The sequence below is a fragment of the Ascidiella aspersa genome, chromosome 4 (assembly GCF_963924565.1).
Source record: "Ascidiella aspersa chromosome 4, kaAscAspe10.2, whole genome shotgun sequence".
Classification (NCBI taxonomy): Eukaryota; Metazoa; Chordata; class Ascidiacea; order Phlebobranchia; family Ascidiidae; genus Ascidiella; species Ascidiella aspersa.
The window spans coordinates 31370785-31391303 of NC_139450.1; the positions used below are offsets into that span (position 1 = coordinate 31370785).

The 20519-nt window shown below is 42.7% G+C and overlaps 2 protein-coding genes across 2 annotated transcripts; both read left to right on the plus strand.

Moving 5' to 3' along the window:
• The first annotated feature begins 8902 nt into the window (after nucleotides 1-8902).
• Nucleotides 8903-13135, plus strand: LOC146157476 (protocadherin beta-11-like). The gene is made up of 8 exons (XM_083388225.1): nucleotides 8903-9073; nucleotides 9584-9810; nucleotides 10331-10502; nucleotides 11248-11361; nucleotides 11707-11840; nucleotides 12183-12391; nucleotides 12758-12903; nucleotides 13107-13135. Exons 1-8 carry the CDS (start codon nucleotides 8932-8934, stop codon nucleotides 13133-13135), a joined length of 1173 nt encoding a protein of 390 aa, XP_083244351.1. The 5' UTR covers nucleotides 8903-8931.
• Nucleotides 13136-13292: 157 nt separating this feature from the next.
• LOC146157477 (protocadherin 18-like) lies at nucleotides 13293-19422 on the plus strand. Its single transcript, XM_083386780.1, has 10 exons — nucleotides 13293-13601; nucleotides 14073-14250; nucleotides 14680-14820; nucleotides 15266-15628; nucleotides 16048-16269; nucleotides 16999-17147; nucleotides 17278-17410; nucleotides 17801-17921; nucleotides 18287-18427; nucleotides 18783-19422. The coding sequence occupies exons 1-10, from the start codon at nucleotides 13405-13407 to the stop codon at nucleotides 19169-19171; spliced, it is 2034 nt and encodes a 677-aa protein (XP_083242906.1). The 5' UTR covers nucleotides 13293-13404; the 3' UTR covers nucleotides 19172-19422.
• The last annotated feature ends 1097 nt before the right edge of the window (nucleotides 19423-20519 follow it).

A 20519-nucleotide genomic window follows, 5' to 3' on the forward strand; every position in this document is an offset into this window, starting at 1 on the left:
GTCATAAAAAGCTCGTTTTTCTACAATTTATTGAGAAATGCGTTCGAAAACGCCAACAATTTAATTTGACGTTTTTTTGTGTGCGTTAGTTACAATTCGGCGTTATACGCCCAACGTTAACAGTCAGTTTTACGTATACGGCCGTTTTTAACACACTTCTGCAGATACAGTAAACTAAAGTAGACATTATAGTATTTTAACTATAAAAATAAGGTTCACAATTGACCACCAATTATGTAAAATTTAGGTTCAATATATTTTCATAATTGGTTGCCAATTGTGAACCTAATTTTGGGCCTTTGAGTTGGCATTTTGGCAGAAAATCACATTTGATATTCTTTTATTGATGAAGTGGACTTTGTTTGTATTTTTTTGTATATCACTCGTTAGTTACAATTCGGCGTAATACGCCAAAAGTCAACAGTTATTTTTGCTTACACCCGCGCGTAGTGCAATTAACAGTAGGAAGCATGTCCGCCAAAAGGTTGAAGTTCAAGCGAAAGCCGATCAGTCAAATCGGCGCGGCAACAGGGCGTTTCTTGTTTACACTTTCGAACCGCGATCCTCGTTCCTGCCACTTTCGCCAGGGCGAGGAAACGTCCGCGCAACGGAAGGCAGCACCGGTGATAACAACACGCCAGAGTAAAGCAATGAAGGCATAGGCGCCAAACATGGGTGTGCAGATCGCGCAGTAATTGTGCAAAATTATGTACTGTAGCTTAATTATGGTTAAAAACAACATTTTTTTTTAATCTTACGTAAATTCAAGCTTTAGCGATTCCATCTTACGTTTTGCCCATTTACAAACTTTTTTACCCAAAGGCGCTGTAAAAAAGTCACTATTCTAAATGATTTGTTTCTGTTATAATGTGCAACAGCACAACAGCTGTAAAAAAACACAACTGTCACAATATTCATGCGATTAATATAATCATTTATGCACTTATTAGAAAAAAACGCCCTAGCATTTTAGTTTGGCGCTTTTGAATGAATGTATTGATTGTGATGAGCGTCCTGCTACGATTTGTTACGGCTCTTCGTTTCGTTTAGTAATTTAGTTTGTCACGAAAAATACCCAAGCCAAAGCCGTATGTGAGTTCTTAATTCGGATTTTAAATTAAGTTAATTATACTAAGAGAAAAAGCTTGAAAACCACAGCATTTAATCCAATAAAAGAATTGATTAAGTATCACGCACCTTAGTCAATTGCTACGATTTAAACAAAGCTAATTGCAGTCAAATCGAAAACAAGCCTCGAACCGTCAAACCCTGACCAAAATAAACTAAACTTCGGACAGAAATGTAGCACCTAATATACAGAATAATACAAATCCAACTCGTTTTTCTAATTTTGATTATTGGGGTTCATCAAGGTTTTGTTCGCATGTATTTTAAACTTTGGTTATACAGTTTTTGGGACGGCACAGTTTTTAATTTAATGTAGTCCAATCGTATTTTGCATTTTTGCCTGAATTATTTACGATTTTATCGCGTTATTTGCTTAAATATTCACCAACTTCAAATATATCTGAACAATTCATATGGCAAAAGTGCCAACTGATTTACAGATTTTAATCCATTTTCTAGCAACAAAACGATATAGCACCATCGATTGTGGCCCCCAAAAACACGTGTTTCATTTAAACCGATTCCACATTGCGAAAAAGCGCCTAAATAGGACTACATATAAATCACACGCTCTATATTTCCCAAAAAGATATGTGCTGTATGTATCTACATTGCTCAGAAAAACTACATTAAACGATAGAACATCATCGATTGTGATCCCCTAAGCACGTGTTTGGGTTAAACGGATTTCAAATTGCAAAAAAGCGCCTAAATAGGACTCAACATAGAAATCACACGCCTGACTGCAAGTGACGTACATCAAGTTGCTTCCAGGAAAGCCACCAACCTTCAAAAATTAACTTCGCCAAAGATGTTGTTGTTGTTCACTAAACGACCGGTAACAGGTGACACAAATCCCGGCTAATCGCGTCCCGGATTTGTGACGTCACAAACTGAGCGACGAGAGCGCGCGAATTGAGCGTGACCGATTGGCCATAACTGGTGAGGCAGCGCGCGGTGGCCAATACAATGGCGGCCTTTTGTCAAACCTGGGTCTACCCCGGGAGTCTTTGTTGCTCCAATTGGTCTTAATGACCCGGTGTGCGTCTGAAGGGTGCAGACTGCATTATGGCGATCATTTCGCAAAGACGCGCAAAATTATCCCAACGCGGGGGTCGCTCTTGTCTGTTTTGCAAAAATAAAATCTACAACAACGTAAACAAGAGAAGCTGGGCGACACGTGTACCGATGTCAGTCAATTAAAACAGCGTTTTTCGTATTTTATAACAACGTAAATATTTAGTATTTTGAAGGAGCGCTTATCAAAGCTCATACAGAAGTAGGTAGCATTTTGAACGTTTAGAATAAACCTTTATTCCTTTTCAACACCATAAATGAATAAAAAGTGTTTAAAATTTTATTCAACATGTAATGTCGATGTTTTAAATGAATAAAGGGTTACTCGAAACGTTAAAAATGCAACCTACTTCTGTATGGGCTTTGATATTCTTGCTACGTCTTACTACAACCTCCAACAATTATGCTTCAAAAAATGAGCGATTGTTTAACTAAAAGGCCCCGATTACAAAGCAACGTATATTTTTACACTATGAATATTTTTTGTGTTCCATTGGAAGTAAAAAGATTATCATGTTTGCAAAAGTTGACCTTGTGTATAGGCGGGCGTCGCCTTTCACGGCGTAACAATTTCAGATTGATTGGCGGACAAGCGGGCCCCTGGGAATAGACGCATATTGACCACAAGGCACTCACTTCGGTTGAGCGCCAGCGCGCTGCCGTGACCGACACCAAGGTTTGGTCGAATTCGCGAGATTTTTAACGCGAGATTACGTCATTTGCTGACGTTTTAACGCTGAAACTTTTAGTAAAGTAAAGGTTGCCGGGCAAATCCATTCGGATTCGCCTATGAAAACAAAATGTCGAAAAACTGAGAACCACTCACGCAATTTGGCCAAAAATGACGTACCGGTCAGGTTAAATTCGAAAAAAACTGAGGGCAAAGTCGAAAAACAAAAAAAAGTCGAAAAACTGAGGAAACAAATATACCTTAAAGAACGAATTTGGCCAAAAATGACGTAACGGCCAGGTAAAGCGACAAAATTTTATCCCATAAGGCGATTTTCCGTGCGTGACGGTCGTAATGGACAAAGGCGCCCCGCTAACCCAACGCCGGTCACCGAGCGCGGGCAAATAGGAAACGTCGGCGCTGCGTGATTATGTACTCGGCACGGCCAGCGTCGCCAGGGCAAATAACGCATTGCGGGAGATGGCTTCCTGCGTTGCTCAGGTAAAAAAGGACCGGCGTGTCGGTATAAGGGTATATCCCACGAGTTGCATGAGAAATAGCGATGGTTCATTATAACAGCTCAACACAATGGGTTATGTAGGAATTTGAGTTATGGATCTTTGACTGAACATGAGTAATTATTGTGCCATAGAAACGCAAAGTTTCTTTCTTGGAGTGCTTGGTTTGCAATTTAGATCTAGTTAGTTGTTATTATGTCAGCGAGGGTTTGACAGTAACGTGTCTCGCCAAAAAGTTATTTATCTATCAATTTATACATTAGAAAATTGCACGTAAAGTTTAGACATTTTTTTACAATATCGTTTAAATGTGTTTGAGTTATACCAAAGTACTGCACAACACGCTATAGATCTACCGCGAATCACACAGGCAAGTTTACAAGCTCGCGAAACCACGAAAAGCATAAACTTCATCTGGAGGCCGGGGCAACGGAAGCTAATCGATAAAACGCCTGCGTTAAGGTTTATTGATAAATGGTCGCGAATTGCCGGTAGCACTGCCAATTGCGCTGGTGGACACTATACGGTCACAGTAGACTGGCACCAGGTACACGGCATCGGCTAGATCTCTATTGTGACAAGTTGTTTTCGAGTTTTGCGCCTTGTTTAGGGGTCTTTGCCTCGCGGTCGTTCTCTCTCTTCGACGCGGCTTAAGTAACAGCTCATCGCAAAACGCTGTTTTCCATGACTTAGGCCTGAGAGCCCCTTGCCAGGAAAGAAGGTCGGACGGTTTCAGTGGAGCGTGTTAAGGTGCGGGGGCCCGAGTGTAAATTAATCGCGGAAAGCGGCCCAAATTTCTTCCTTGCCTGTGCAGCAACAGTCTTTGGGTGGCGTTTGGAAGTTATTAGCAAGGAAATTAGTGGCCGCTGGTCTAGAATCCTACCACAGCGCTGAAACAATATTAAAGCAATGCACAATTTGGTCAGGGTGTTGGTTAATGTTTGGGTGAGGCTGGGTTAAGTATTATTATTGAATAATATTGCTTAACCTACCCAAACCCAAACTAATAATGTTCGTTGTGGTAGTATTCTAGACCAGCGCTAATTAGTGCGTGACGTGGTTCGGAATGTTTCAAGACGATATAATTGGGTTAAAAAGGTCAAAACTTGCAGCCTTTAGTTTAACCTTTTCAGAGGAAGGCGAAGAATTAAAATCGAAGCCGAGTTGCAAAAGTAAATGCCAGAGAAATGTCAATAAAAAACTGTAGAGCAAACCTTCGGGGAGTATACCGATAATCGGCTCGACTCGACCTCGATTTGGCGATAATTCCAATTAAGCAATATGCCGTAACACCCTACCGAGAATGCAATTGCGAAAGTCAGTTGTTTCGCTGTTTGGTTTCCGGATTGCGCTAATCGTATTAAGCAAAGGCAATATGTGGATTGCTAATTGGCGCGTGAATAACCGAGCGTGGGACCGAACATTGAGCATTAGATGAAAAAATGAAGACAGACGTGGCACATTTATCATGTCGCAATCGGCTAGTTGCTTTGTAACCAGTTGTGTTCTTGAAGTTCCATCTATTTGCGTCAACGCCAACCCGCATAATTTTAGAAGGGTAGCGTTTCTCAAGATCAGAATGGCAATGGAGGTGGCGGCCCATGTCATGTCGTGTCTTATCTAACAGCGAGTTACTTATGCGTACGATATGGGCGTGTAGCGAGGGCGCAGGCCTGTATTCTTGCCGCTCGCGTGCCTTAGAAGGTGTGTCTCGGGCAGCTCAAGGGGGCAAATATAAACAGCAAACACGCGTTGGTCGTTCGGCTAATGCAGTCTCGCTCTTGGCAAGTTCGGATGGCAGATGTCGCGTGTTGGACAGATGGAAGTTTGCTGAAGCACCAACTTTTTTTTGTTCATAAGAAAAGCAAAGGCGAGTGGTCAAAGTAAATCAGTTGCGAATCGTAGTCGACCACAAAGTATCGGTGGCGGTCATTGAGAGCATGGCTCCAGACGCCCAATTGCTCGCCATTGCTAGTGAATAGAACAATGTACAACCGTCAGGTCATTAACTATTTAATGAAGCCAGCGTGGCAGTTAAGAAGGAGAGCATCGCATCGCCGTGAATGGAGATATTTAGTTTAACGATCAAATACGATCTGTGAGCAGCTCCATTACGAAAAACCCAGTTCGGTAGTAGTTCATCATTTATTGTGTGCAGTATTCATAGTAAGTCATAAACCAACAAAAGGCCATTTTTAATCAAGCGAGCGCCGATTAAAAAAAATAGGAAGCGCGTATAAGGTTTCGTTTGGGTCCGTCCTGTCTAGAAAACACTAGACCATTATACACTGGGCAGCTAATAGGTGATTGGGCGCCGCCAGTCGAAGTTAGCAGTGGCAAAGGCACGAATCTAGCATCGATTTTACGTTTTCCACTTACGGCCAGTTTGAGTTTGTACGTCATTTGGCGGCGCGATCGGAGGCGTTAAGTAATTGACTGCGTGCCGATAAGATCGCGAAACGGAAGGATAAGCCTGAACGTACACAGCGTAGCCGATTTCTAGAAGGCAAAACGACAAGCTTTAGTTGTGAGTGTGAGGTTTTGTAAGATCGTGGCCGATTGGAAAGGTCTTAAGCTTTGGAACATGATAGATTGCTGGTTATTGTTATTGGACATTTCGCAAGATAAGCCTGGGTTTAATCCGATGTTACACACAGTTCATTGGCTTGCTATTAATGCGCAAAGGCGATTAGTAGTATGCGTATTGGTGCAATTTATCGGGATATGAAATTGCGTTGCACGCTTCGCAGAATATTTTATTTTAATTCTAACTAAATACATTTATTGTTACTTCCAGATTAAGCTTCCACAAATAGCATACAAAGCGGTTTTGTTTCAAATTATTTCTGCTGCTACTATACTGTTACTCAGTGGGATACATTTGTTTGCTGTAGACATAAGAGAAACGAGGTAAGTCATAATATATTTTCTAACAAACATAGCGCTGTTGTTGTTTAGGTGTCGTTTAGCGCATTGCAAGGCCGCGGCATGCCTAATTGATGAAACGTATTGCTTTATTTGCCACACATTACGGCATTAGGATCAATAGAGACGAAACACCGTTTCGGGAGGTTGCTGAAGTTGCTCGGTAATCATCTGCGAATCGATATATCGGCGCAAAGTTGGCTATTTAATAATGGGGGAAGCCAGATCGCGAATCCGTCGCATAAATTATGGAAGGAACCCTAACTAAGTGGTCACGCGAAAGGGACAATAAAATAATGCGAAATTAGATTAAGGCGAAAGCGCGATCGCCGATCGTATCGGCGTCGACTAGACAAATGAAAACAGACTTAAATTGGAGTGTAAGCGGAGATGCCCCCACCCCCACATTGCGCAGTTCCCGGACGCGAAATGATTAACCCCAGGGTGCGCAAGTAAAATTAATTTCGCAAGGGCGAGCGAACGCTGGCGGGTCGTTGACGCAGTCGCGCGATGTCGACTTCGATAAATAATGCAACCATTGTTAGCATCCCGCAAATAGGTCGCTTTTGCGTTCGAAGGCTGAATTAAAGCCGGTTCCGCGCGCCGGCACGCAAGTCGCTTGTTTACGAAACAAGGCTCATCTCGCGTTGCTCCAGGCGCGCCCGCTAAGTCTATGTATTGGCGTTTCACCTTCCGGATTTTTTCGCGCTGTGTGGTACTCGGCAGGGAACTACGGGCTTCACCTGTGGTCGACTTGATTGGACTTCGCCGTGAAAAGTGTCACGCACAAGCGAGCGAGCGGTCGACTCATTTTAGAGGATTAGGTAATCGCCAGACTTAGCTCATGTCGAAACCGCGTCGGTCGCCGCGAAAATGCTTGCTCACAACGACCGAGTGGGGTTCCTAATTAAAAAGTCAAATAAACGCACTGTTATGCAGTTTGTTTGTGTGTGTGTTGTTGCGCACCAGGCAGATTAAACAGCAAAAATGCTTTAAATAAGCTTTGAAACGGTAAACAACCGGACATGCCAAAAATAAGCCCCCCAAAAGTAGCCCCAAGAGTTATTAGGGGGCTTTGATATTCTTATTTGGTCTTACCACAGCCTCCAACCAATGCTCCAAAATAGCCCCAACTCCCTTAGCTTTTGCCAGCAGCAGTTTCCAGCCTGTCTTATCGCGTGCTTGTCGTGCACGCAACCAAAGCGGCGTAAGTCGTCCCGGTTAACCCCAAACCCTCGCGTCGGCAGCGACAGCCACGTTTTTTCGCGCATTAATCGACCCGCCAAGCACTTTCTCATTCGCTTAGGCACTCGCACATTTTCTGCGTGTTTTCATTGCGACCGACTGTGTGGTCCGGACGCGGGTCACAACTGCGCGTGACAAGCATGCCCATTTCGGAAAACTTAGCTGACTTGCCAGCGGGCGGGCCTGATGTAAGCCAGCAGTGGACAAGGGCTACTTTTTGGCAGCTGCGAAGTGAGGATTTGAGGCCGCTAATCGACAGGTGCCTAAACAGCTTTTCGCCGCCCGCGACAAACCAAGGAAAAACGCGAGGGTTTCTAAACGCCATTGTGTTGGGTTAACCGCTCCCGTTTCGATTTCGTACTGCGTAGATCGGGGGTGCTTTGGTACAAAGGCTAAGCCAAGAAATCGCGCTTTCGTGCGTCAGCGAGCGATAGCTGAAAAGTATAAAATTACCCTCTCGACACGGCGAAGCGACGGTTATAGTGATACGAATGGGGGCGGGAAAATAGACGAGCGGCGACTCCCTAAGACAACTGGCTTCCGCTGTCGGCTGGTTTGGATACTAAACGAGATTAGACTGGGTAGAATCCATATACAGACTGCGAATGTAATCAGCCTCGAACAGCGTACACGCCCCGCTGTTGCAAACATTCTTGCTTAATTTAGATCGATGTTGGTATCGTTCCTGGCATAGGTCCTTTGCGTTGGTTCTATGAGCCTGAAGTTAGATATATACCCAGCCTGAGCCTTGAGACTGGGTATATTTCAAGAACCCATATCTAGACTCTGAATGTAATCAGTTTCGAATAGCGGACACGCCCCGCTGTTGCAAAGTGGCATTCTTGCTTAATTTAGATCCATGTTGGGTTCATTCCGTGCAGCCACACCTTGTAAAAGTGCCCCAAAAAACGTCTACAGCCCCAATCGCAGTGGCGCAAGTTGGGGGCCGACCGCGATCTGTTTTCACCCATAACAGCGCCCCACAGCACAGCAGCAGCAACGGCGGCTGCGGGGCAGACGGTCTCCGATTACGTTGGCCATATAGCGTGAAGCGCAACGTTCATACGGACCTGGTCTACTGTGGGAACCTGCATGCTAGATGCGGTGGGCGATGGTTGGGTAAACAGCATGTAACCGAGCGGCGCATCCAAGAAGTGACTTCGCACGCAAACTTATTATTCCCGCCCCGAGCGGTTAGGGGAGTCGATTCGACGCGGCTGGGCGACTTTTCGAGCGGCTCCATTCAGCGCTGTCAAGTTCGCAACAATAGCGGCGGGTTTAATTTAGCCGGATTACCTTGTGTTTCCTGACAGCGTCCAAATTTGCCGTATAACGACCATTCTCGTTTTGCAGGGAACTTGGGCGACCATGCGTCGGATTTTCACCGATCGTCCGCCGAGAGACTTTCTACTCCTCCGAGTTCTCCTGCTCGCCGTTACGTCATGTCTAGTGACGTCATCCAGTGGCTCCAAGGCGCTCAAGCTGTCTGTGAAAGAGAACACCGCGATCGGTAAGCGGAAGCCAGATTTGTCACAAGGCCAGGCGCCTGACGAGGCTTTAAAAAATAGGTCGTCTTTTTTTCGAGCGATTGAATTCATTTGGCAGACAATCTGACGCGATTGCCTTTTTATCGTTTCCGTTAGATTTTAAGGTTTATATTTAGAACTTCCTGAAGGGCCACGGCCGCCAAATTTTGACCAGCAAATAGTCTGGTTAACTTAGGGGTTCATAAGTGTTAAATTAAAAATAAACGTTTTTGCATTGGATGTATATTTAGACTCTTTTGCGCTTTCACATTTGTTTTGCCGAAAACAGCAGATTTTTTAAGTCTATCAATTTATGACTTCATCTCTAAAGTTTATTGCCTAAACTGGTCGAGCAAAGCAATTTTTTTAGAGGTCTGCGGTAAAAAAAAGTTCAAGAATCCCTGAGTTAACTGATTAGGTTCTGACGAAAAGTTGTGTAGCCCTGAAAAGTAAAGTGCCAGTTCTAACGCATCATCCTTCCTCCAATCCAACAGGTACCACGGTGGTTGAGCTAGCCGACATACTGGACATACAGACCAGCTCTAAGAAGACCTTCCAGCTGCTGGACGAGAAACTGAAGTCAGTTGGCTACAAGTCGGCAAGTCGTCGCAATCGCAAGTGGCTGGCACTGGACGAAAGCTCTGGAAGACTGACCGTTCGCCACCCGCTAAACCGCGAGGAAATGTGCCGGGACTCGAGGCGATGTGTTATTCTTATGCAGGTGTGGAGCACTTAGAATTGTCAGTTTAGTTTAACGATCACTAACATTCGTCGAAGGATTCACTGAACTGTCGAAGCTACAAAAATATACAAAGTACCTAAATCAAGCTTTCGCACAACCGCGCTTCATCAACAAAAAGTAGAAATAAATACTTTTGACCTGATGAAGCACGGTTGTGCAAAATCTTGTCAAGAATCAACACAATTTGTCTTTATATATTGCGATTTTAATATTAGGTCTTTATGTATGTCTTTCAAAACATTTTAATCATGATCTCGATATTGGCACTAAAAATGTTACTTAACCAAGTGATTTTATTCAACCGTGCTTCATCAGGTCAAAGTAGAAATATTAGGCAAACACTGCCATATACAAAGATCAGGTTTTGTCAGTTCACGGCCGATCTACAGCAGTCGTTTTTTTGGGGTATAGCGCAAAAACAAAAAGCCGTCATATTGAAGTGCTCTGTATTATTCTAACGCCCGGCTCTCGTTTTGTTTCTCTCCTTTTGGCGAAACAGATCTACGTGCGAACCGATTTCCGCATGGTCAATCTCGAGATCGCGGTGTTGGACGTAAACGAGCACGCGCCCGTCTTTCCAGTGCGCTTCGCCCTGCTGAACGTGAGCGAAGAGGCACAGAAGGGAGACCTGTTCAGTCTCGACCGTTACCTGGCTCGGGACCGCGACGCAGGTAAAAACAACTCACGATTTTTTTACCCTGACTGGGTAAAATTTAGGAACAAAAACCTACTGAAGCTTTGTGTTTTTGCTACACAACACAAATCAGGTTTCTAATTTGGACAAAGCATAGAAAATCTGTAAATTCCTTCTTTTCTGTGGAATGTAGAGATGCATTGATATAGAATGAATGCTTTGATATTCAACCATGCCAAGCAACTATTAGTTTATCTGCTTTGTTGTGTCAAATGCACAGAAATGTTGCCGGCCTTTTTTACCCTGACCATTTGGTCGCCTTATGTGGCCGTTTAAAGTGGGCCGTAACGTTTATTTAACATCGCTCAAGTGTCTTTTCACATATAGTTAATTACACCTTATTTATTGTTGCGTGCATTTATTCTGGCCACTTGGATTTAGAAACTCCGAAGCGAAAGCGAAATTGAAAGAGGTTGTATGTTGTTGCAACTATTAATAAAGCTACGCGCTAAAAATCTAGTTATCTGGGGATTTATCCGTTATGTCGCGGCCTTTGTGAAGATATTTAAAATATTGTTACAACTGTATTGCACATCTGCTGCTTTTTGCTGTTAACCTATTCAGCCTTGACCGATACCGACACCGTGACGCAGGTAATAACAGCGACCGCAAGCAATATACGCTCACGACGCCACTTTTCGCCGGCGTGTTGCTGTAATGAATAATGCACGGCTACTGACATATGCTTGCGTGCAGGTTTGACAAAATTTATTCTGTTCCAGGCAACAACTCGCAGATCACCTACGCACTGAGCCCGAGCAATTACTTCGCTCTGATCCAGTCGAGTGATGAAACGGGAAGCCAGCATCTGCAGCTTCAAGTCAAACGCGCCCTCGGTGAGTTTCTTCTCCCAGTTTCTTCGTGTTTTCTGTCGCCGCGTCGTAATCGGATATCGCATGTCAAGTGACCGTGTTTGTGGCTTGCCCCCTCTTCTTGAAACCGCGCCGTCGCCCAATCTCGAACGCTTGAAATTTAACGTGACGAGGGTTCTTCTGGGCTAACTGCAAGGGGGGCTTGGGTAAATGAAGACGCTAAAAATCTTCGCACGGCTTTCGACTGTCAATGTCGGCCACTCGATCCGAACTGAGCGCGATTAAATGCTCTGTCCTTAACCCTGAATGCCTTACATCGCGCGCAGGAGACGTGCAACTAATTGTATCTTTTTGTCTTGCGTTGCGCAGATTTCGAACGAAAGGCTGTCTTCCACTTGATGCTTAGCGCTGAGGACCGAGGCGAACCAGCGCTCTCAAGTAAAGTGCCGCTGCAAGTTCGAATCATCGACGAAAACGACAACAGACCAATGTTCGACCAGGAGGTAAGTTATCACCACCGCGAAAATTAGACGCACCGATGTTTGAACGTATCGTGTCGCATGTAACATTATCGCCAATGACTAAGGGGCGCTGATTAATTGTAAAAGGCCGTGGCTACTTTTGTATTCTTTTTTTCTGAGAACTCCTGTTAGAATGACACTTAAGAAGGCCAGTCTTCTCAAATTTAAATCCACATCTTTGATTTTAATACCATATTAAATAGGTGCGTAGAACCGGTCTAGAATGTAGCAGAAACGTCTAGTCCTTTAAATGCACCCAGTAAAAAATAAAAATGGTCCCTATAGCAATTGTTTGTAAATTTTAACCCACCTTGGTCCGTTTAGGAGTATGCCGTAATGCTGCCGGAAAACCTCAAGCCTGGTCACGTGATCGTGCGCGTTCAAGCGCGAGATGCCGACTCCGGCATGGCGGGCACGCTTGGATACTTCCTAGCCAACCGGAACACCGACTCGATCAAGAACCTGATCGAAGTGAACGAGCGAAGCGGCGAGGTCGTACTCAAGCAAGCGCTCGACCGGGAGTCGTCTGACAAGTGAGTTTCGCTCGTTGAGCTTAACTGCTGAATAAGGCTTTTGGAGTTTAACGGATTTTGATGCTGCAGTTCGACGTATAACGAATATTTTAGAGCTCATATAAAAGTGACAGGTAGTGTAAACCTTTTTTAAAAATTTAACATGTCAAAAGTGGATAGACTCACAGGTTGGGAACAATTTGTAGAAGTCTCGAAGAGACGACATTTTAAAAGGAGAAAATAATTTTCCTCCTGAACAAAAAAAGCATTTTACTTATACAAAAATTATACAAAATACCGAACCGTTTCAAACCATCATTTCGGCTAGAATAATAACATGCCATTACAAGCTGACAAAAATAATTCTGATGCCGGGTTGCTTTGCAGGAACATCATTTACCTTGAGGCTCGGGACATGGGCGAACCGGTTCAGAAGATTGGACGCACGAGGCTCGTTCTCCACGTTGGAGACATCAACGACAACGCTCCTGTCATCAGCGTGAGCTTCATCGCTCCTTCGGAAGGAAACACAGGTAAGCAAAAAACTTTAAAACTTTCAGCAGGGGGTTAAATACTATAATCACCAAAATAATGCCATGATTTCTCAGTACATCACAGTTATTAATCGAGTCTAAAATCTTGAAGCCCTGTTTTTTTACATATTTCTTTACTTGGTTGGCCCTATTTGGGTGCTTTTTATTGGCAAACAATATAAAAATCATCTTTTCCTCCGTAGAAAAGCAAAACAATTGCAGCACCGAATAAAATACTATAATCGCCAAAACATAGCCATGAATTTTCAGTACATCACGTTACTGATCATCAATCGTGAAAATCTTGAAGTCCTGATTTTTTGACATATTTCTTTACTTGGTAAAGGGTGGCCCTATTTCGTGTCCGTCATTGGATAACAATATGAAAATCAACTTTCTTCCACAGTTTACGTTTCCGAATCTGCCGACCCTTCATCCTACTTCGCTTACATCAGCGCGAAAGACGAAGATCTAGACGCAAACGGCAACGTTACGATCACAATGGAGACCACACTGCCACCTTCAATGCCCACAATCACTTCGACCGGCACAACAGTGGCCGCGCAGCCCGTGTACGTGTTCGGAGTATTTGCATTGAACGCCGAAGGCTTTGTTGGCGTCACCAAAGCCCTGGACAGGGAGACCAGGTCACGTTACTCCATCTTGGCGAAAGCTTGCGACAACGGCAAGAAACAGAGGTAAGGCTGGTTAAATAACCATCATTATTGTTCATCTGTGTTGTCCGTTATAATATAATTAGGTGTTTTATAAGTTTTCAATTATGATTCAACGTATTTTGCGATCTATGATATGTAAAATACACCGTTATATCCTCAATAAAAGACCGTTTCGTAAAATAAGTGAAGAGGATCGATATAATTTCTACGAAGCCACCAGTAGCTTTATTCATTACTAAAGTCGACGTCCTTATAAGTTTATCAGTATAATTCAACACATATTTTTAATACACCGTTAAATCAAGAATAAAAAGACCGTTTCGCAAAAAAAACAGGAGCATTGATGTACTCCAGGGTTACAAAGACGCTAGTAGCATCATCACTAAAGTAGAAGTCTTCCAAATCAGCCCTCTTCGTTTATCATCAAGCCATATATAATTATATATATACCAGAGTTCTCCAACTTAACAAACGTCCCACTTTGCCTCCCAGGTGTTCATCGCAATTGATCACGGTGCAAGTGTTGGACGAAAACGACCACGCGCCCAAGTTCGAGCACCATCGCGTCAATATCACGTTACTGGAGAGCACGCCGGTCGGCACCAAAGTAGCCACTGTAACCGCTACCGACGGCGACGCTGTCAACATGCCGGCTCTGCAGTTGGACGAGGTGGGTTTTATCAGTCAAAAACAAGGTTCTATCAGTCGATAAGTTTAGATTTTTCTTTGGTAGTTTTTTTTTTAACACAAACAGGAAAAACGATGTATTGTATCCAGTGCCAGATTAGCCATTAGGCTACTATGACTATAGCTAAAAAAATGTGACCCTCAATTTTTTTTAAGGTTAAATTTTTTTAATGTTGATAGTGATACAGAAATATATCATTTAATATATGTTTTTTGGTAAATTATTTCAATTTTTCATGTATGTGTTTTTATTACTTTTTGTAGCTTAGTTTTCAAAATTAGGCCCTTCTCGAGTAAACAAAACAGCCTTTGGCCTACAGTAGTCTTAATCCGGCCCTGCCTGTTGTGCGTTCGTCCTGCGTCATTCGCCAGATTCAAATAACTAAATTTCCCCGTTGTTTTCTTGAAATAGGCTGAGAGCGTGGTCCCGTCTGCGTTCGGCACGATAAGGTACTCGCTTTCGGGCGGCGACGGGTGCTTTTCGATCGAACCAAAAAGTGGAGTGGTGACCCTGGTGCGGCCAATCGACCGGGAGCAAATTGCAGAGAGAAAGGTAAGAAAGGCACCATTGCAACAAGCCGTTTAAGCGTTATTCCCACCACTATTTGCGACTTTTAATAATGTAATAGTGATAAGCTTAGTATGTGTTTCCACAACATAACCTTGCCATCCAACAGAACTCATATTGCCGACGATAAAAGTTCTAAAAGTTTATAATAGCTTGAGAAGAGCACCGCCTTAAACAAATGTCAGTCAGCAAGGTCTAAAAACTTTTAATAAAAATGCATTTCGCCATATAAATGAATGGCATTATCAGTTTATCTTGTTCAAATAGAATTTTTTTATTTGGCGAAATGCATTTTTATTAAAAGTTTTTAGACCTTGCTGTCTGATTTTTGTTCGATACGGTGCGCTTCTCAAGCTGTGATACTTTTAATTCTAAGACGCAAAACCAAATCGCAAGCAACAACATATAGTAAAATCTCTTTCGCCACCAGGTGACCATCATTGCGTCCGACGGCGGTCGCAAGAGTGCGCTCAGGAGCAGCTGCGAGCTGATAGTGACAGTGGCCGACTCGAACGACAACGCGCCGGTTTTCACCAACCCGGCCCGTGACGACATGACAATCTACGCAACCATCGTGCGTGATGACGTCATCACACGTATACAGGCGGTGGATTATGACGTAGGAGCGAACGGCGCGGTCAAGTACCGTTTGACGAAGGAGGACGGGGTGCTGATCACCGGTTTTGTCAACTCGTCCCTGTTTATCGTTAACTCGACGACCGGTGATTTGAGGTTGAACATGAGCACGCCAAACTTGAGTCAGTCACTCGGCGAACATGCAATCGAAATCGAGGTGTGTATATTACTATTTAAAACAAACTTGGTATACTTTTCAACAACGAGTCTTGCCTTTCATTTGAGCATATTACGCCGGCGATAAAAATTATAAAATTTTAATAAGCTTGAGAAGTGCATCGCTTCGAATCAAAATCAGCCAGAAGCTGTAAACCCTATTGAAATACAAAACATGCATTTTGAAGCGGGCGCTTCTCAAGCTTATTGAAAATAAATGTGCAAATTACTATACCGACATGCTTTATGGTATAATGCTGGGAAAAAATTGCCGGAGAACAACTATTGACTCGATGTGAAAAACTTCAGGAGCGATAGACCGTAGTGAAGTATTAACGTTTCCACCTTAAGCAACTTACTTTAGCGATTTTGTTACGATGACAAAGCAAATTTAACGCTTGACTTGTTACAACTCACCAGGCGCGTGACGGCGGCCAGCCAAGCATGAAGAGTCAGCGACGCGTGACCGTGATCGTGACCGACCAGATTGTGCTTCCGACTGTGTTCGCGATGCAAGAGGAGGTCACACCCTTCACCGCCAACTCTTCATTCATTATCATCATAGCTGCTCTTTCCTCCGCTCTGGCGCTCCTTTTCCTTGTCTCTGTGGTGGTTGTGTGCAGATGCAGAAGGGAAAATAAGGTGAGGACATTTTGATCACTGTTTCGTTAAAGGTGTTTAATTAAAATACAACAGCTTACTCCCTTTTTCAGTAAAGGTTTTTATCTTACCTATACGCAAGTTACGCATTACTGAAAAAGAAGTAAGCTGTTGTATATTAATCTTTACAAGTAATAATCATTTCAAAGCCCATACAGAAGGTATAGCTCAAATAATTATTCGAAACGTTTAAAATGCTACCTACTTCTGTATGGGCTTCGATATTTTATTACGTCTTACTACAAACTCCAACCATTATGCTCCAATCTTAACAAGCTTTCTCACAACCGTGCTTCATCAGGTCAAAGCAAGACCTTAGTAAGCATTACAATATAATTTGTTTAAAATGTTTATATTTTTGTTGTACAGGTCGAAATGTTTTCGCGATAAAATTAGTGAAAGTTATCAAAAAATTATAAACAAGCCAGATAATAACTTTATCCTTCGAATGACGAGTCTGATTGTAATTTCTGTCGGCTTGATTTGTGTACATTACTTTTAAAACGCCGAAAAAACAGTTTTTACGTTTCCTGAATATACTCTTCGGCGATCAGCCACTTAACTGCTTTCCCAACCTTTTAAAATCGTATCGCCATGCTGAAATCGCACTGACGCTGTAAAGCAAGGCTGCCCAGTGCTCATATAGCTAACAGAAAACGCATCACTGTAACTGCCTTCATATAACGTTTCTATTCCTTACTCCAATCGCAGAAAGTGCGAACGTACACATGCAGCAAAGCGCACGAGGACAGGCGCAGCTCGGCTGATGTCCTGCACGAAAAACCTGCGGATCTGACCCGATCCACCTCAAAAGAAAGTCTAAAGGGTAGCATCGCTTGGAGCCAATCGTCCAACAAAAGGTAAACGATACATAAAGAACATTTTATCTCTAAAAATTCGCATATCTACCTATAGCCACACCCTTACATACGCGAAGTCCAGGTCTGTGTCGTTAAACCAGGCGTAATGAACTTCGCTTTTGTCCAACAGGCAGCACTCCTTGACGTACGACTCGACCACGGACGTGACCAACCTGTCAAGAAGCGACGCGGTCGTGTCTCGCCAATTCACAAGCTCCGGAGCGAGTCTAGAAGGACAGAATGCAACGTTACTCAGTGGACAGGTGGGCTGGCAGATAATGATAGTTGCTTCCGGGAGGTTATATTTCTAGCATTATTTGAGTTACGTTGCAAGTTAAGGTTTGGGTTTGTCAAGTTTTTTATTCTCTTATATTTTTTTTCTTTCTTGCGATTTCAATTTTGATAACTGGTTTAGTTACTGTAAAACAATTGGTTGAATTCTAGACCAGTGCCACTTTCTAAATATACAGTCCTGGTTACCACTTTATACAGTATTCCTAAAACGAATTTCCTCACTATTTATGAAACGACTTTAACCTTATAAATTTATACGTCAGGAGATTTACCATTGCATCTGCCGATTACTAGCGATCCTTTGTGCCACAGTTATGTTTATGTATTAGATTATAACCTGATACAATTTGCATTGGCAGAGCGCTACCAGCAACCTAAAAGATCGACCGCTGGCCTCATCATCACACCACCACGAAGGTGACAGCGGTCACGGCGACAGCGAGCCTGACGTCACCAGTGGTGACGTGTCGTTTGACCAAGGTAAGACGATGAATCAGCAGGTTTGCACTTTTAAAACTTATTATTCAGCAGTTTTGCTAAGTATCGGGTAAAAATGGTAGAATCAAATAAAACGCCAATAAAAAAGAGTATATTCATTCAGGAAGAAACAACTAAAAACTATATAAACTTCTACTTTGCCCTTCAAACCTTTTAACAGTTTTGGATTTCTTACTATTTGTTCAAAGTAATAGCATTAAAGGGTATTGCGCAATAACCCGGGGAAACATTTCTGAAGTAAGCAACTTTTCCAAGTGAATTTACCAGCAGAAATATGGGGAAAACTTCATAACAATCACACTATACATACAGAATATTGGCATTCCTCAAATCCTATTTTATTTCAGGTTACGCAAGACAACGCAAACCATCCGAACTGAGTTCCGTCGACGGGATGTACATTCAAAACGAGGGTCTCGGTCCGCGCTGCAACGACCAATGTTTACGGCTCGGCCATTGTGACACCTGCTGGATGCCCATTGAAACTGGTAAGCTGTGTTTTGCTTCATCTGGAACATTTCATATATCGTTTTTTTAATTTTTTAACGTTTCACAACAATAGGAATTTAGGCTTGGCTTATTTTTAATTTAAATTGTTAAAATCGTCGCAATGGCAACACAGTCTTATCAAAGTGTTTTAACCTATATTCACAAACCATAACGCTTGTTTTTTACATTTTTTTTTCTTTTCAATTTTAAGATAATTTAGTGGAATAAAAAAAGCCAGACATGACTAAATTGCATTTTGTTTGTGTATTCCGTTTAAAGCATTTCGAAATTTCATCGGATTTTTCTCTCCCGAAACAAAACACATACTAAACCGAAACCCGACTTTCCCCACAGACGCATCTCAGCCGCAGCTTTCCTCGGATACAATGCTGAGCGCCTACCACAATCACAACAGTCCCTATACGGCGGTGGGAGCTGCTCAGAGCGACATTTCAGTGGAGAAAACCTCGACTGGCAATCTCGAGCCAATTCCCGAAGCGCTACCGGTTCGTTCCTACTGGTCGCATACAACGGGTCCTGAACCCGCCATGAACTCTATCTACTCCAACGTGATGCCTGCGCTGTACGCCAAAAGCGCCCAGGACCATCACGGACACTACTTTGACCCTAAGCAGATACTGCTTGAAGCGAGGGTGGCGGCCAAAGCGTCCGCTGCCGGGAGACTTAACTCCACCTCGGATAGCACCACAACTGGTTATGTGACTGAGCCGGAGTTGATTTAATCCTGTCTAAAGAAACGCGCAATTTAGCGAACGGCCGACGCCAAGGCCGTCCCGCTTATTTTTTTGTTTTATTTTTAGTTATTCTCGCTTAATTAGTTGTTTTTTTTATTTTATTTTTCCTTAACAAATTCTATAGCCCTTGCTTGAGTTGCTGTCATTTTCCTCCTTTTTTTCTCTCTAGATATATATATGTATTTATCATTAAGTATATATACATAAAGTCATTTTTGTTCGCTGCTGTGTTGCGCCGGCGCACTGTGTCTTAATAATAAAACACTTCGACGCGATTTCAGCGTTTAAACAACAGCGCGCAGTTTTGTGTTTGGAACTGAGGACAGGCAGCATGACGAAGGTAGCTAAAAACTAGTGGATCCGATACTGAAGTCGTTATCAGTTTGCAGGAATATATTACTAAAACACAAGCTTAAACAAGTGGATTTATATATTGTGAACATAGAAAACAAAACAATGTTATTCAATTGGAAACAGAATCAGTGTAAGTTAAACGTCATTGCCAAACACTTACAAGTAACTAACAGGGCGAGATCCTATTGCTACAAAGTAGTAACACTAACAGCCGTAAACACAACTACAATTCCAAGGCACCATGTGCTCAGTGACCTTTGGCCGTTTGACCGCAAGTAATAGAATGCTTACACAGTTAAGTCATAAAGCACTTACACCAAAATGCGCAAGGTTAACATTAGTTTGGAATATTTGTAAATGTATTTTTTGTTTAATTCCGTATTTGTTTAATTCTAAATAGGGTCATCAGGTTGCATTATATAAAGACAAAAAAAGTAGAAATGAAAACCATTAAAATACACGGAGTAGAAGCACAATAGCTATAAACGTAAAACAAGTTTTAAATAAATCAATCAAATTTACTTTTTTTGTGCAACTATCAAAAAACAACTTTAAATCAATCACTATGAGGTTTCAGTAAGCTTTTAAAATCAATTTCAACACCAGGCTCAAAACCGGCAATTCAATTACTTGTTTGTCTGGCCCAGTAATTCATCTGACAATAACAAACGGAAATTGGACAGACATTGCCCAATCAAAAATAATGGAAAGTGGATCAAAACAATAGAAGGTCGTCGAGTGTCCTGACGCAAGAAAAATTAACCCTGCCCACTTAATGCAATCGAAGCGGCATCAAACAAAAGACATGTGCGCACACCGCTGCTCGTATCCTATATTTATTCTCCCCAAGATCGTTTCAAATAATCCACCACCTCCTTTCTAAGGCAATTTTCCCACTGTAAATTAATTCGACGTCATCTAATAAGCTCGAGAGCTGTAATAACGAGATTAAAACCTATATGAAAGTAAACTTTGTGGTGAT

Excerpts from the sequence above, each read along its gene's own strand:
- LOC146157476 (XM_083388225.1), top strand. The coding sequence starts at position 8,932 with ATGCGTCGGATTTTCACCGATCGTCCGCCGAGAGACTTTCTACTCCTC. Across the intron at positions 9,811-10,330 it reads GATGTGTTATTCTTATGCAG|ATCTACGTGCGAACCGATTT; the intron begins GTGTGGAGCACT and ends TTGGCGAAACAG. Across the intron at positions 10,503-11,247 it reads GGCTCGGGACCGCGACGCAG|GCAACAACTCGCAGATCACC; the intron begins GTAAAAACAACT and ends ATTCTGTTCCAG.
- LOC146157477 (XM_083386780.1), top strand. The coding sequence starts at position 13,405 with ATGGAGACCACACTGCCACCTTCAATGCCCACAATCACTTCGACCGGC. Across the intron at positions 14,251-14,679 it reads CGGCTCTGCAGTTGGACGAG|GCTGAGAGCGTGGTCCCGTC; the intron begins GTGGGTTTTATC and ends TTCTTGAAATAG. Across the intron at positions 16,270-16,998 it reads GATGCAGAAGGGAAAATAAG|AAAGTGCGAACGTACACATG; the intron begins GTGAGGACATTT and ends CTCCAATCGCAG.